Source organism: Candidozyma pseudohaemuli (assembly GCF_003013735.1).
Source record: "Candidozyma pseudohaemuli strain B12108 chromosome Unknown scaffold00006, whole genome shotgun sequence".
In the NCBI taxonomy this organism is placed as follows: Eukaryota; Fungi; Ascomycota; class Pichiomycetes; order Serinales; family Metschnikowiaceae; genus Candidozyma; species Candidozyma pseudohaemuli.
In genome coordinates this window covers 364,078-380,357 of record NW_020194440.1, presented here as the reverse complement: position 1 = coordinate 380,357, position 16,280 = coordinate 364,078, and the positions used below count along the sequence as shown (strand labels likewise).

General features: G+C 49.1%; 7 protein-coding genes across 7 annotated transcripts; 4 read left to right on the top strand and 3 right to left on the bottom strand.

Annotated features, from left to right (window-relative positions):
• Positions 1–3,733: 3,733 nt before the first annotated feature.
• On the top strand, positions 3,734–4,036 carry C7M61_002878 (uncharacterized protein; the record flags this gene model as incomplete). Its single annotated transcript, XM_024858237.1, has 1 exon — positions 3,734–4,036. The coding sequence occupies one exon, from the start codon at positions 3,734–3,736 to the stop codon at positions 4,034–4,036; it is 303 nt and encodes a 100-aa protein (XP_024713643.1).
• Positions 4,037–4,395: 359 nt separating this feature from the next.
• Positions 4,396–5,409, bottom strand: C7M61_002877 (dolichyl-diphosphooligosaccharide--protein glycotransferase; the record flags this gene model as incomplete). Its single annotated transcript, XM_024858236.1, has 1 exon — positions 4,396–5,409. One exon carries the CDS (start codon positions 5,407–5,409, stop codon positions 4,396–4,398), a length of 1,014 nt encoding a protein of 337 aa, XP_024713642.1.
• A 646-nt stretch (positions 5,410–6,055) lies between these two features.
• Positions 6,056–8,308, bottom strand: RIM13 (Rim13p; the record flags this gene model as incomplete). Its single annotated transcript, XM_024858235.1, has 1 exon — positions 6,056–8,308. One exon carries the CDS (start codon positions 8,306–8,308, stop codon positions 6,056–6,058), a length of 2,253 nt encoding a protein of 750 aa, XP_024713641.1.
• Positions 8,309–8,361: 53 nt separating this feature from the next.
• C7M61_002875 (putative glycosylphosphatidylinositol-alpha 1,2 mannosyltransferase) lies at positions 8,362–9,849 on the top strand (the record flags this gene model as incomplete). Its single annotated transcript, XM_024858234.1, has 1 exon — positions 8,362–9,849. The coding sequence occupies one exon, from the start codon at positions 8,362–8,364 to the stop codon at positions 9,847–9,849; it is 1,488 nt and encodes a 495-aa protein (XP_024713640.1).
• Positions 9,850–10,477: 628 nt separating this feature from the next.
• ADH1 (Adh1p) lies at positions 10,478–11,524 on the top strand (the record flags this gene model as incomplete). The annotated part of the gene is made up of 1 exon (XM_024858233.1): positions 10,478–11,524. One exon carries the CDS (start codon positions 10,478–10,480, stop codon positions 11,522–11,524), a length of 1,047 nt encoding a protein of 348 aa, XP_024713639.1.
• A 386-nt stretch (positions 11,525–11,910) lies between these two features.
• C7M61_002873 (uncharacterized protein) lies at positions 11,911–12,390 on the bottom strand (the record flags this gene model as incomplete). Its single annotated transcript, XM_024858232.1, has 1 exon — positions 11,911–12,390. The coding sequence occupies one exon, from the start codon at positions 12,388–12,390 to the stop codon at positions 11,911–11,913; it is 480 nt and encodes a 159-aa protein (XP_024713638.1).
• Positions 12,391–13,772: 1,382 nt separating this feature from the next.
• On the top strand, positions 13,773–16,064 carry C7M61_002872 (uncharacterized protein; the record flags this gene model as incomplete). The annotated part of the gene is made up of 1 exon (XM_024858231.1): positions 13,773–16,064. One exon carries the CDS (start codon positions 13,773–13,775, stop codon positions 16,062–16,064), a length of 2,292 nt encoding a protein of 763 aa, XP_024713637.1.
• Positions 16,065–16,280: the final 216 nt, after the last annotated feature.

Below are 16,280 nucleotides of genomic sequence, written 5' to 3'. Positions count from 1 at the left end.
TTAGAGATTTACAGCAAGTTAATTAAGATGGATGAGGTTTATTCGAGATAGTGAGCTGACTTTTTTATGGTTTTTGCAGTTTTGATGAAAGTACGGTGAATCTACGGCATTCAAGGGCGATCCAGAGGCCTGATTTTGCAAGGCCAAGCAAGCTTCAATGTATGGCAGATTACACGACGCTCGTAATGCGCAATTTTGCGATCCCGTCAATATATAAACAATTCTATGCCGATTTAGGCCTCGTTTAGGCATCAGAGAGTGATCTGAATATCTCGAGCTACAGCCATCGCAGCGACTTCAAAACTTCACTTTTCCATTGTAGCAAACGTCATCATCAACCGATGACCGCTCTTTGTTTGAAAAATGCCAAGATGTGTCATTTTGGCGGAGGGTCTGACGACCTGGGGTAAGCTGGTGTACGGGTGTCTTGTCGTCAAAAATGGTTGCAAAACGCATGAGCTCGCTTAGACGCACAAGACCGGTCATTCAATTCCGGGCCGGCCAGCGGGCAACCCAGGGATTAACTAAAAGAGAGAGTTAGTATTGGAATTTATTTGGATTGAGGCTGCTACGTTTAGACATTGTTTTTTCTTTTTCAAATTCCTATCCTACGAACTTCTTTCAAATTTTTGTATTAGGGAGTGACGATCGTGAAGTCTATTAAGGTGTGGAGCGCCTCCGATCGGCGAAAACTGTATCAAATGTAGTAGCATCAATATCTAACCGTCTATAGCTCAAAAACGATCCTAAGCTTCTGCTTTTATTAATTCAGCGAAAGCCCACAATTATGCATATTCGTCTTCACTTCCTTCCAAATCCTTACCATCCATTTAAACAGACTGTGGATTTCGATAGGATCCTTCTGTATAGGCAGGTGGAGGAGCTGCAGGCGGCAGGTATGCTGGGGCAGAGGTTCGCTGGTATATTAGATGGAGTGGAACAGGACGAGGATTTCTGTTGATGGGTCGTGTGCTTTTCTGCTTTTTCCTCTTTAGTGTTCTTCTTTTGACGTAGCAGACTCTTAGAACAGCAATTAGAAGAATCAAGGCTAAAACGCCGAATGCAATGCCAATGTACATCGCTTTAGGAGGAGGTGTATTGGGATCATTGGAGTAAACTGGAGCAAGCATATACTGAGTCGAAGGAGGACATCATGCTGCTTTAGTATGTTGATAAGCTGATGGCGCAGGAGTTTCGACATCATCGACGGTCTTGAATTTCAGCCAGACATGAGGCTTGTATCTGGTGTATAGCCGTTTTTCAGTGACCAGCCGCAGTCCATGGATACGACGTCCAAGGAGGAATGGACGTTACTTAAAAGTGTAACTGAATTTATATGATGGGTCACAAAGGAGACATATCAAAGCTTTTTGTGAATCGGTTTTTTGTGAATCGATTATATGCCCATTCAACCTCCATCAACTTCAACCCATGGATTGACAGGTTTAGCCGCGCCAAGGCTACTACGCCTGGGTATGGCACATTATCGCTTACTGCAAGGCTTACTGCACGAACATGACGGCAAACAGGCGGAAAATATGCACAGTCTGTTTGGAAAGTACTGTGGTGGAAGCTCTTCCTGCAAGTAGGGGTTCCCACGGGGTGGAGGTAGATGAAAAGTTGATGACGTTATCGTACGATAGTACCTTGGTGGGGAGTGGCTTTAGCGGATAAGAAGGAAAGGCTAGTCCAATTCTTAAAGAGTTATCTCATTTACCAGAAGAGCGATGATCTGATATCGTTCTGCTCCAGTAGGGTGATCTATGGTGCTGATGCTAGTTAAACAGGCTGCTGGAGGCATGATATTACAAGTATCAAAACTATGCTGTTGATGCCTTTGACTCCTTTAGTGAATAGGCAATTATATGATTTTTGTCTGTTCTGGGTCTGAAAAGTTGTCGCAGATAGCTCGCTCTATAGGCTTCGTACCAACTCACAAGCTCTTTAAGGCCTTTAAGGTACCGTCGTTATCGTAAGAGCCATGATAAGCTCAATGTATGCCAGGATGTCATTTTGACGGACGGCCTGGCAACTAGGTACAAGTTGGTGTATGGAATTCTTGTCACCTAAATGGTTGCAAAATGACCGAAGTCACCTAGGTGCACAAGACTGGTCATTCACTCCCAGCAAACAAGTGGGCAACCCGAATTTTGTTGTTTCATTTGTCTCTCAAATCCGGTTTCATGAGGGTATGCTTGCTCCTGAAGCAGAGGCGCTCTTGCCTCTCAAATTCGGTTTCATGTGGGTGCTTTGATTCTGACGCTTCAGCCGTTGGCATAGGCACAGCGATAGACGATCGGAGACGATCGGAGAGTCTTTCTATGTCTCCTTAGTGGTATCTCCCACGAACACGAAAATCACATCCATCTCTTCCAATTCCTCAAAACCCCTAAGGGGCTGGCGGATTGCGTTGTGTTGCTTCAGTATAGGCTGGTGGAGGGGCAGTAGGAGGCAGATATCCTGGTGCAGCCAGCTCCATTAATGGTGGAGCATCGTTTTCCAGATACGGAGGAACACCCCTCTCGTGGTAAATTAAATGAAGTGGAACGGGTCGTGGATTCTGGTACGGCGTCGTTGTGCTGTCTTGTATCTTCGTTCTGTGCCTTCTCTTTTTGACAAAGATGTACCTTCCCATGGCGAGACAAAAGATCGCAAGGAAGGCGGCTACTATGATGACGATGTATACCGCAGGAGATGAGCCGGCCATATCATGGGATCAGGTTAGCCCGGCTGTTTAAATATGTTGTTGTTACGATGCAAGAATATCGACGCCATTGAAGGTCTTGACTTTCAGGCAGATAAGACGATGCATCTGGAGAATAGCGTATTTGCAGTGACCAGCTGCAGTCGAATGAGTATTTGAGATTTGGAGATGGGGATTCTCTTAAAGCGTTTTTTGCATTCTACGATCGTTTTTTGTGATACTCTCCATTCGGCAAGCTTCCACCTTTTTTTTTTATTTCTCCAAAGCTACAGACTTTGGTAATTTGGGCCACGCCAAGTAACTATGCCTTGGCATGGTACATTATCACCAACTGGAGGGCTTACCACACGAACTTGGCGGTGAATGGGTAGAAATTTTGCACAGTGTTTTTGGAGGAGTATTGTGGTGGAATTGTCTTTGCAAGTAGCGATTGGATGATGTAACGTTGCGTTGGTGGTTGTCATGAAGCGTGACTTGTATGTGGAAGCAGCATCAGCGTGGTTTTGACAGATGATGGATTTTAGTGGAAATAGCCATACTTCGAGTGGTAGTATGTGTGGCATTTTTGAAGCTTTGTATTGTCTAGTTCAGAATCCAGTTATCGTAGTCCCGAATCGTTACATAGTCAGTGGAGTCCAACTGAGCCCTACTTCAGAATCCAACAATTCAGAACTTTCACAAATTTGAACCCTTACTTCAAAATCCAGCCAGAGTTTTTACGAATTGGATTGATAGTTTCATTGATGAAAACCACACCGTTTATTTCAGATTGTTTGTATTCGAATCCCGCTAATCCTAGACCCTAATGCGATCAACTCTCCCAATTTGCACCCATTTCAACAAGACCATGAACTGCAATTGCGTCCTGAAAGACTAATATCAAAATATTCATTTTCTTTCAGAAACTTCAATAATCCCCGGCCCACAAACCACTCACCCACAAATCCGACTAAATCCCTCCCCATCACTCATCCAAAGAATCGAGGTTCCTACACCAATTTTCACGCACCTCAATAACCAAATGTCAACATGAGCGAGTCCGATGGAGACTTCCACCCCATAGAGCTAGCTGCACACCTGCTTCTCCTGGGTCCGCTAGACAGTCTCAACGAAAACTTTCTTCAGTTGCACAGGCTGCAGCACGTTTTGCTCACTCGGCTTAAAATGATATCTGAACGATTGGATAAGATCGAAAGTGGATATGGCGAAGGAATTGCTGGAAATGACGTGGCAGCGGCCCAGCAGCAGATCAAGGCTGTGAAGAATAAGCTCCAGGAAGCACAGAAACGGTTGCTGGTTGTGGAGAAGAGAGTGGGATCGCTTGAACGGTGAAGTTGTTGAATGATGGTTTGAGGCGATGGAAGTGCTATAGAGCCATGGATGGCTGGTCTATTGATATGGAGAGCATTCAAGAGTGAGTCGACCTCGCTGGTCCGAGGATCAGGCTGGAATTCGTTTTTTTACATGTATTGGTACAACGAAGTCGAGATATCTATGGTTAGAGATGTTTGACGAGGCTTTCTGGTTTCAGCTCAATTACATCAGGAAACACGATAAACTGAAGTGTCCAGGTTCTAGTTTCTGGAACCTCAATCCATGAAGATAACTGCAAGGCCACTACCGGCCCACTACCACTCATACGGTATATGTTTTATTGACGCTGAACTGGCCGGCGAAATATATATGGGGATCTACAACCTCATGATGTCAAGGAGCTTGTATGGGTAGCCCTGGGACTTGAAACCAAAGAAGAACAAGTAGATACTGTAGGCGAGGTAGATCAAGGCGCTGACCACAACCACAGCGAGAAGCTGGGCCTTGGAGTTGTTGATCTTGGGGATCTTGGAGGTCAACAAAACGAACATCAAGCCCAAAAAGCCGTACAAGGACGAAATGGCCTGGGTCTCCAAACCATACTGGTTCTGAGTCGCCATGGCAAAGTACTCGACGGAGTTCTCGGTCTCCCTCATGAATGGCGCTCCTCTGATCTGGACAAACATGTAGCCTGACGTGAACATGAGCATGGCGCCAGAGCACAAGGTGCCCCAGACGTAGGCAGAGCGGAAAACGGCGCTAGCGTAGGAGCTGTATCTCTTGAGAAGCAGCACAACCGCAAAGGTGATCACGGCGTTCAACGCCACCTTGCCGTAGTCCAAAGGCACGTGGATCTCCACGGCAACACCGGTGATTTCACGGATCCACTGGGCAATCAACTGCGTGTGGTCGCCCTGGTAGAACTGGTACTGGCCGTTGTGAGTAAGGAACGAGTTGGCTTTGGCGCCCGGCACCGAGGGAGGGAAGTGGTAGATCTTGGGAATCAGGTCCAATTGCATGAGCTGGAAGAGCTTCTTGGCCTTCACAAAGTCCGCCTCCAAGAAGTAGATGTTCGTTCTTCCCTGGTCCAACTTCTCCTCGTCAGAGAAGCCATGGGGATAAGCATGGGCCCAAGAGGCACCAATCGTAGTAAACAGCGGATGTACCTCACGGCACAAAGCACAATTGAGCTGGGGCAGGTCCAGCGCCATGTACAAGGCAATGTGGTAGTCTCTGTCACCATAAAGAAACTTTTCAAAGTTATCGTCACGGAGTTCAATGACGGCGTTTCTGCCCTTCAGGGCAACGAGCGCCTGCATTTCCTCGTCGGAGTAGGCGGCAAATGCCATCTGGCACCATGCAGCCACAAGCCAAAAGAAAGTCCACTTCATGGTTGGGGTTGGATATTCTCGAGAACACGTCAAGTAGGCGTGGGTGTTTGGTCACGTGCGTGGTTTTTGGAAAAGCAGTTCCCGAGGCGTTTTGGGCGGATAGTGTGGGGTATTTATAGGGAGAGGTAGCAGTAGTATTAGAATAACTTAAAAAGTTGCTTCCTGGGCTTTGGGTGTGCTTTTGGTGGATATGGTGCATCTCGTTGGAGTGACTTTGTTTCGCAGCCAAATGGTAGGATACTGGAGGAGAACATGTAGTGCTAGAAGTTGGAGAATACCGAGATTTTTTTCTAGTTCGGCGGTACATTGACCTTTGTGGCCCGAAAGTAAGCTTTTCTGAATTTTTCATTTTTGAATTGTCGTTTGTATTGTGTGGTTCTCAACTGGTTGATACTGAACTACGCGCTTTTGACGTAATGCATGCTGCGGACCTAGGATGGTTCAGTCGTACTTCGTTAATTCAATATAAGCTTTTGGCTTTTTTATTTTTTTTAGCTTGATGAATGCTCGTAGTGTTTGTTGCAAATTGGTGGGCATACTAGGAATACTTTTCATTTTCGAACGGTGGCTGATGGGAACTCCCAATCTTTAACCCATCTGGTCCAGATTCCTCCTAACCTTCATCACATTCCTCAATCCCTTTCCTTCACTTTTCGTCCTCGCCTTTGACAGAGAGCCTGCTGGAGGAGCCCAGGGTGACCCTGCAAATTCCCTCTCCTGTCTCGAACCTCTCCACAAGTAATATGTAATCATGATTAGGCTTTTTCAACACACAATCCACAAATACACCATAAACACTGTCGTTCCATTTGTCATTGACAACCACCGGCTGCTGCGTCACAGCATCGAAAAGAGACGCACGAACCGCTGGCCTATACAGCGATAAGGTCTGTGGTTTGGTGCCTGCCTGCAATTTGAAGATGACCGATGTGTTGGTGACTTCAGTTCTGACGGTGAATTTGTAGCGGTTCCGAAGATTCCATGAAAACTCCACGGTATCATTGTAGAGACCCAAAGCCTTGGGCACCTTCTCGATAACGAGGTCGCCCTTACTGCCGTCGTACATCAAAAGAAGGTGAAACTTGCCGATATAGGCAGAATTATAGTTGGACACAACCAAACGCAAGTTTCCAGGCTCCACATCGTGCAATTCATGGTGGTGGATACCAGGCGAATAATTGTCGCAAAAGAGAATCTTTGACTTGTCGAAGTTTCGGAGCTTGGTCAAATTCTTCGATTTTTCGGTATGGAGAAAATGGAAATTGACGTCTGACTCCTCCTTGCACGATACAGCGATAAACATTTTCGGCATGCGGCGCTTGATCTCCAATTCCCACTGTGGATTGTCGATGTACAGCTCAAGTGCCCAATTACCGCCGTTATCGTCTTTGGTCCATGCATCTTCAATCTCAGTAACATTATCATAAGTGGGTTTGGCTCGGTACATCTTCACTGCAGGTGAATGGCTCCAGAGCTTCAACAGGAAAATAACCCTGCCTTGAGGACCTGCAATTACCAAAGTGTTCTTTGTGTTGGCCGCAATCTCAAACTTCAAAAAGTAGACTCTCATGGTAGTCATCTTGCCGCCAGCGGCACGAACGTACTGTGAAGGATAGACCACCTTGCCTCGTGTGTTTTCGTACACGCTCACAGAGTAGGGGGACACTGGTTCGTTCTTCAAAAGAAAGTGTTCCACTGTGATGCCCACAGTTTGAGTCTCGCTGCTGCTATTTTCCAACACGAACTGCGGCCTGTCGAGAAGAAGAGCCTTCGATTTGGGTGGAGGGCTGATCACTGCGGTGGAAAAACTGTGCTTATATAAGGCATCCATATTCCAGTTCAAGTAGACATAGGAAAATTGACCGAAGACAGACGCATCAACGTTTAAGAAACGCCCAGAGTCGGCACTGGCCCATGGATTTTTAAGCGTCAAGCCCTTTTCGCTATATCCACTCACCACATAGTCATGTCCAGACACAACCTCCAATTGCGAGGCCAATGAGTCCAGCATTTGGCCTGTACCCAAACCTAGAGCCAAGAGGCCTTTTTTTCTTAAATCCCATAGCTCTGCAAAGGACTCCATGCTCATTTTGCTGATTTTGCGTACTTCAGGTGCCCACCCAAGAAGCATATATGTATCCTGGGCCATATTGGAGCCCAGAAAGTTGTAGTGGTCGCCCAGGGCAATAAGGTATGCTTTTTCAATGTATGCTGGCCACATAAGGGCAGCGTTGGTGGAGGATAGCACAAACAAATGGCGTTCATCGTCGGGATAATCCAAGAAGGGCAATTCGGCTGAAATGCTGATTTCTCGCTCGCAGCCATTGATGTGGAGCTTCACCTTCACGGCGTCCTCCTCGTCGTCGTAGGTCACGAGCTTCTCGAGTTTATCGCCAAGGTTGAGATCGTAGATCGATAGAAGCGACAGAACAAACGAACAGTTCGGAAGCAAGTCCTGACACAAATCGTCAAATCCTTCGAGACCCGGATCACTACCGACAAGCCTAAACTCCGGCACCTGATCAAGGCCTGTTTCTGGAAGTTGTATCGAGATATCCTCGTAATTGACAGGTTGGTAGTCCATGGACAGGCCCTTTTCAAATCTGAAAACCGGGTACCAATTGGCGCCGTGGATCTCACACGAAAGCCATAGAAGCTTATCTGAAAGAGCGAGCGCTTTTTCGGCGTCTTTCCTGAGTAAATCCGTCCACTGTAGCGTAAAAGCAGCCACAGGCTTAGCTAACCTCAACTCAGCTGGATCAGTGAAAGTATTGAGCACTCTCCCCGCCGTCATGGCAGCTTTCATGGAAATGACACGGGCCTCGGGATGCTTCCCTTCGGCGAGAGCCACGTGACTCTGCTGCACCAATTCAATCACCTCAGCTAGGTGCTCCTTCATCGTGAGTAGTAACCAAGTGCGCATTATCAACACTTTTGGTGATAGTAACCACCATGCACCCAGGCGTCAAGATCTTTGGTGTGGTGGCTGCGATTCGGTTTTTGAATGCAGTATCCATAGGCACGTTCTTCCAGCCGGACGAATTTTACCAGGCGCTAGAACCAGCTCACAAGTTGGTCTACGGATACGGATACATAACATGGGAATGGCATGAACAGTTGCGTTCCTCGCTACACGTGTGGCTATACGCGTTGGCATACAAAGCGTTTGGATTGGCTTTTGACGATTCTTGGTCCACGTACTTGGCTCCTCGGTTTGTGGGGGCTATAGTGGCTGCTTTGGGAGAAACCTACTTGTACAAGTTTGCATTGGCATACACTGGGAGTGTCCAGATTGCCACATTGGCATTGGCCGCGTCGCTCTGCAGCGGCTGGAACTGGTTCTTTGTGACACGAGCGTTTTCGAACAATCTAGAGATGGTTCTTACGACCATTGGGTTGGCCTATTGGCCCTGGAATAGACCTAACGGAGGGATCCTCAAAAGCTGCCTTTTTGGATTCCTCAGCTGCCTTGTCAGGCCTACCAATGCCCTTCTATGGGGCTTTCTTGGTGCTTCCTTTGTGTTGAATAACGCTGGTCATCCTGGAAAACTACTTCTGGTGAGTCTCGATCTAACCGTGCTCTTTGGCATTGTTTGTGCATTGGCGGCGATCCCAGACCACCTCTTCTACGGCGAGTGGACTTTCCCGCTATACAACTTCATCGAGTTCAACGTGGTCAAAAACCTTCTGATCTTCTATGGCAGTGCTCCATGGCACTTCTACATCTTCCAGGGTATCCCACTCCTCCTCATGGGCTACATCCCCCTCTGGGCTTCTGCAATGTGGCGTTTCCGAAACACGCTTTTGGCCAATACCAGCTTGTTCGTGATTGTCGGGTTCTCATGCATCGCCCATAAAGAGTTTCGCTTTATATACCCGTTGTACCCCATCTTCATGGTCCATACGGCCCAAGCGGCAAGACTGTTCTTACATCGGCGCCACGTCAAGAAGTTGGCCGCTGCTGTGGTGCTACTTCATGCTGTGATTGCATTGTTCTTCACAAGAGTGAACGAGAAGGGTGAGATCGATGTGGTCAATTGGCTCACGAACAATTCTGAAGTTACATCGGTGGGCTTCCTTACGCCGTGCCACTCTGTTCCATGGCATCTGTCTTTCCATCGTGAGGATCTCGTGCTGAACCTGTGGATGCTCACATGCGAGCCGCCTTTGCATTTAGCCAGTGGAAACTTGGAAAACGTCAAATCCTACAGAGACGAACTGGACAGGTTCTACGACGACCCCGTTGGTTTTCTTAATAATGCCATTGGCACAACCCAAAGGCCTTGGCCATCCCATTTGGTGATATTCGCCCACATGGAGGATGTTGTATCTACATTTCTTGGGCTGTCGTACTACGAATGCGGCCGTTTTTTCAACAGCTACTTCCACTGGGACCCCCGGCGTTGGGGTGACATAATTGTCTACTGCAAGGCAGAGTAAATTCATCCTTCCACACGTCGAACAAGCTTCCATTTGCAGTCGATGTTGCAGATGTAACATGCTACGTGTATCTGAAACGGTCACCAGCATGTACCAGTGCAGCTGAAACGGTCCACCTGTTAGCGGGCCGACTAGGGCGTGGCGCGGTAAACGCATGATGGTCGCTGCCCTTTTAGCGCATACATCAGGTGATGATCCAGATACGTGACAACGAATTGACAGCGATGCTGGTGCAGATCCTAGAAGCGTATTCCGGGGCGGGGGGGAAGAGCATCCATCGGAAAATAATTTTTGGGGGAATTTTTTAAGACCCTGTGAGTCGTTATTGAGGGAGGGGATCGAGAGGATTGCTTTGACGAAAAGAAATTATGGTGAAATTTACCGAATTGGCGCAACCGACAATGCCGCCAACGGACGACCCCTTTCCACGAAAGTTTATCCGAAATATGGCCAATTCCACTCCGAGAGCAAACCACCTGATTCCGGAGCCAATCGTGTTAAATTGAGCCGCACAGTCACCCTATGCGAGAGAGCGCACTAGTCCATGTAAGTGCGTCAGATGTGCAGCGGCTGCAAAAGTATAAATTGAACCCCGAGCCCAGAGCACTTTCCTCTCCATCAAACAATTATGAGCATTCCAAAAACACAAAAAGCAGTGATCTTTGAAGAAAACGGTGGTCCTTTGTTGTACAAGGACATCCCTGTCCCCGAGCCAAAGGCCAACGAGCTTTTGGTCAACATCAAGTACTCCGGTGTCTGCCACACCGATTTGCATGCCTGGAAAGGTGACTGGCCATTGGCTACCAAATTGCCTTTGGTCGGTGGCCACGAAGGTGCCGGTGTCGTTGTTGGCATGGGTAAGAACGTCAAGGGTTGGGAGATTGGCGACTACGCAGGTGTCAAGTGGTTGAACGGTTCCTGTTTGGGCTGTGAGTTCTGCCAGCACGGTGACGAGCCAAACTGTGCCGACGCTGACTTGTCCGGTTACACGCATGACGGTTCTTTCGAGCAGTACGCCACTGCCGATGCCGTCCAGGCTGCCAGAATCCCCAAGCACGTGGACTTGGCCCAGGCCGCTCCTATCTTGTGTGCTGGTATCACCGTCTACAAGGCCTTGAAGACCGCCAACGTGTCTGCTGGCCAGTGGGTGTGTATCTCTGGTGCTGGTGGTGGATTGGGCTCTTTGGCCATCCAGTACGCCAAGGCCATGGGCTACAGAGTTGCTGCCATTGATGGCGGTGAGGAGAAGGAGGAGTTCTGCAAGTCTTTGGGCGCCGAGGTGTTCATTGACTTCACCAAGACGAAGGACATTGTCAAGGAGGTTGTTGCTGCCACCAACGGTGGTCCACACGGTGCCATCAACGTCTCTGTTTCCGAGAAGGCCATTGCACAGTCTGTCGAGTACATCAGATCCACCGGTACTGTCGTGCTTGTGGGTTTGCCAGCCGGCGCCAAGGTTGTTGCCCCAGTGTTCGACGCTGTGGTCAAGTCGGTCAGCATCAGAGGCTCCTACGTGGGCAACAGAGCTGACTCTGCTGAGGCTCTTGACTTCTTTGCCAGAGGCTTGATCAAGTGTCCTATTAAGATTGTTGGTTTGTCCGAGTTGCCATCGATCTACGAGTTGATGGAACAGGGAAAGATCTTGGGCAGATACGTTGTGGACACCTCCAAGTAAACGATATACGAGCATATGAATACACAAGTGCATGGGATAGTTGTAGTCGGATGCGTTTAATGGTTGATGTGTGGTGCATGCAGATGGCAACCAGACTATAAGGCCCAATTGACTCAACAGCTAAGATTGACTCAACAGCCAAGATTGACTCAACAGCTTAGATTGACTCAACAAATAATATTGACTCAACGACTGACTCAACGACTATAGATTGACTCCATCGATATATGATATAGCATGCAGATGTCTTGTAACCAGTACTATATGTCACAATGGATTGACCGTTATAGATTGACTCGACAGCGGTAAATTAATCAACAGCTTATCACCTCAATTGGGCAATTATCTCGTAATTCTTTCAATCCCCTCCCTTCATTCCCTCCGGGTCATCCACTTTCATTCTGCAAGTTCATGGAATCAGCATCCTGGGCCACCCGGGCCATCCACCGCAGCACAAGCTGTGTATTCTCCTCCTTGAGCTTGGCTATCTCATCCTTCAACACGTTATGCTGAATCTGGTGCACTAGATGCTCGTCATTGAGGATCTCCACGGCCCTGTTCTTCTCAGCAACTTCTTCGCCCAAAGCCACGATTTTCTGCTCCAACTTGCTCTTTTCCGCTTGAAGTGATCGTATTTGTCTAGCTAGCTCGTCGTTCTTCCCCTCAGAGCTCTCGAGTCGTAGTGTTTGCTTGTTCAACCGCTCCACAAGCGTTTCGTTCTCCAGAACCACAGACTCTCTCTCTTTGTCCCAATTGGGTCGTAGTAGCCGTGCAAGCTGAGAAAATGCCTTGTAGTGTTCAGCATGCTCTTTTTCTAGGGTGTCTCGGGCCCCCAAGCGCTGTTCAATCTGCTTCCATGGGTCCATGCTGTGAGTTTAGTGTGGAGGAATGAGGTGAGATAGTGGCCCAAGACCTGGGGGATGATTTACGGGTTTTTCGGCTTTTTGGGATTTGAGGAGTCGGAGGATGTGCTTAAAGCCTGGGTTTTGTGGGTATGGGTGTTTTTGGGTAAAATGGCTTCAATTTGTCGGTATGTGTTTGGTGGTTCTTGATTTGCAGCCAGTGTGACAATGCGGGTCAGTAATGTGAATCGAGGTTGCCTAACCACAGCTGAATTATGAAAGTGACGAAAAGAAAGAAAATCCTTGAAGGCTGAAAAAGAAGAAAAAGAAGGAAAAGAAGAAAATCTTCAAACACTGATTTTTCTCCCCTATGGTTGTTTTGCTTCTACCTGGAGGGCCCCACTTTGCCCTGCAAACATCACACCACGAGTGGCCTATATAGGACAAACACCCAAGAGTAAAATCACCAATGAAACTCGCTTTTCTTTTCACGGCGGTCTCCGCCACTAGCATCTACTTTGAATACGGAGCCCATCATACTGCAGCACTAGCTGTGGAACAGCATCAGGAACCCCTCTGGCACACCATCATCAGCACCAACCTGACCAGCATGTGAGGGCACAAACCACATAATTAATGGAATCTACAGATCAACAAAACCTACGGTCTCTGAAATCCACGGTTTTAGAAATCTACATCGGTTTGCAAAATCACACCGGCTCGGCGCCTCAGCCACATGAAATATCACAGCGAAAAAGTTGGGATATACGAAAAATACCGTCACCTCCACAGCAACTGCAACAGCGTCACATACAAACTTCCCAAAAATACAAAAAGTACACAAAAACCTGCCAAATCTCTCACACTAACAAACCTGACCACAACCTCTTCGGTCCATCGCACCTCGCATATGTCACATTTTCCACACTGTGCTTTCCATCTCGATCCTCTGATCCTCTCGACCTCCACAACACTCATAACCAAGCAACGCTGCAACCCGTTTTAAATCCTCCTAAGCGTCCTCCCTTCATTTTCTTATAAATGCCGTAGTTCCAATAAAATAAACATCTTTTCAAATCCACTCATCCACTATCGGTGCCTACCCCACGGTCCTGGACCCTGTTTGCACCCATTGTAAGCCAAGACATCCCCACTACAATCGGAGCCCTAAAGCACCAAAAAACAACAAAACAGCAATGAAGCGCCAAATTGCCCATCTTTCCTCTCCCACCCAAGCCTGGCTCAATTAGGGAATATTATTCTCCGTGGTGCTCTCACATGGCCTGCGCGGTGCTTTTGGGTGCCTGATAAGATCCATGTGAGGCTAACATCAAACATCACCACTTCGTCAACACCACCAGCGCACACCAATATCCAAGATTATTTTGCTAACTATCGCCTATTTCATGTTTTGGCGCAACCCGGAGCAGAACGGCGCCGCCGAACCGGACCACCCGGAGCCCCAGCAGCCTGATCAGCCCCAGCCGGAATCAAAGTCATCCTTCTTCTTCTGGCTGAGCGGGCCTGAGCCCCTGGAGGCGGCGAAAACCGATGATGCTGAAAACACCGAATCGAACAAACCCGCTTCCTCGTGGTTCTGGTCGTCTTCTGAACCCGAACCGCAACCCGAGCTGAAACAGAGTCTGTCGTGGTTTTGGCCCTTTGGCAGCACAGCAGAGCCAGAGCTGGACACAGAGGACACGGACCACGTTGAGGTGTTCCGGGCGGCCCGAACCGCTTTGGAAAACTCCCGAGGAAACGCCCACTACGCCGTGAAGTACGTGCGTGGAGAAAACACAGCGTATTTGGCCGTGATAGGCACGGAGACGGAACAGGCTCCGGTGCTGTTTGGAAAGAGAGGCCCCGCGTTGCCCAACGAGCTTTTGGAGGCCAATATGGTCAGTGCTAAGGCCAAGCAGAAGAGAGAGGAGCAGAGGAGGGAGGAGATCAAGAGGGAGGAGCTCAAGAAGGAGGAACAGAAGAAGGAGGGTTTGAAGAAGGAAGGTTTGAAGGAAGGCAAGAGAGACCACAATGGAGAGGTCAAGGCAGAGACCGCTGCCGCCCCAATCGAGAACAAGGATTCCCAGAACAGGAAGAACCAGGGTACGGGAACAAGCCAGGATCGGGCCGTGGCTGCTAACCAGACACCTGAGCCCCGGGCCGACTTAAACGAGAATGCGGAGACCACCCTGGACGTCAAAGATGCGAAGGTTAGCTCGAGCGTTAGAGACGCAAAGGTTGAAGTTGCCAAGGAGAGTGCTGTGAAGGAGGTGCCAAAAGAGACACCCAAGGAGGCGACGGCCAAAGAGGAGCAGGCGCCTGTCACCTCTCCTCAGACAAATTCCAGAGCCTCGTCGGTTCACTCTCATTTGGCCCACCCGCTGGTGCTCCCAGACTTGGACCACAACTTTCGTGAAATCACCCTCGTCACCAAAGCACGGCTTCTTGGCGAAAAGCTCCTCAAGGGCGACCAAACCAGCGAACGCCACCTCTACCTCGGCACCAAAGGCTCCATTGCCTCGAAACGGAAGTCTCGCAAGAACGTCGTGGTGATCTCCATGCACAGTCTTCTCCCACCCAAGTTTGTCCGGAACTACATTGCACAATCGACCGGCAGCGCCAAGCAGTTTGGACAGCGGGCCATGGACGCAGTCAGCCGCTGGTTTGGCGACGAAAATGCATCCGTCAGTGCTATCTGCTTAGAAGGCCAGGGCACCATTACCGAGAGGGTGCACCAGCTGTTTCGACTTTTGAGGAATTGGCGCCACGAGATCAACAGCGCCGACGTTGTGTTTTTCGTAAGCAGCTCCATCGCCACGCCGGCGGCGATTTCGCTTTTCAGTGCCATGCACCAAAGTGAAGAGTTCCACTTGCACCGCAAGAAGCTCGGTATGCTCAGCATGGCAGGTATCCATTGCGGGCCGTACCCAGGGCTCAATTCCCGAGTGGTGATCCGAGCATACTACCCAGCGGAAAACGAAATCATCAAGGAGCTTTTCGAGTTGCAAAAAACCGGGTCTGAGTTGGCCCAGCAGCTCAGCGCAGACACCCGGTACTTGTGCGAGCAGAATGTGAAAATGACCCTAGTCGGTGCGTTGAACGACCAATTTGTGCCGCTTTTCCTGGCAGTCGACCTGGCCGCCAGCCACCCCAACATCTACAAAAGCATCTACGTCGACGAATGCAGCACGGTTCCGCCGTTTTTGGTGAAGCTCTTCCTGGTGATGCTCACAATGCAGAACGTGGGCTACCTGGACCAAAACATGGTGACGGATCTAAGCGAGCGGCTCCAGGGCCCGGTTAATGTTAACCACGGATCGCACGGGCGGATCTACGAGCACGACGAGGTATACGACGTCGGACTACGATTTACCATGGAAACCACCAGTCTAGTGCGCTCACGGCAATTGAAGCTCGAAAGACCGGGAACCTCACGGGTGGGCCCGGCCCGCAAGCCGGACGCTTCAGCAGCACCAGAAACACAAGTGTGGCAGAGCGACAAGAATTTATACCATCTTCCATGGAACGTTCGAGGCGTGGTGAACGACTTGCTCGCGATCAAACACATTGAGAACTTGCTGTTGCTCATGGAACTTGTGGAGGAGTACCGGCGATGGGAGCCTACAAAAGCTTGGCGGGAAATGAAGCAGTGCTTTGCGGCATTCGAGGAGTTCTTGCTCGACGATCTCATGCTCTAGTAGTCATCTGCGATGCAGTGTTGCTTTGAGCGGCTATTTTCGCAGCCAGGCGGGACGTGGGAGGCTCGCCTAGGATTGGTCCACAGGCTCTCGGGCCCACAAGGTCTCGAATGGGCTGTCTCGGACCACAAAGGCGAAAAGTTCAACAAAGAGCTTCACCACTCGACAATGCTCAGCCCCAGGAACAAAGCATGCGTGTTGGGCTTGCACAATAGG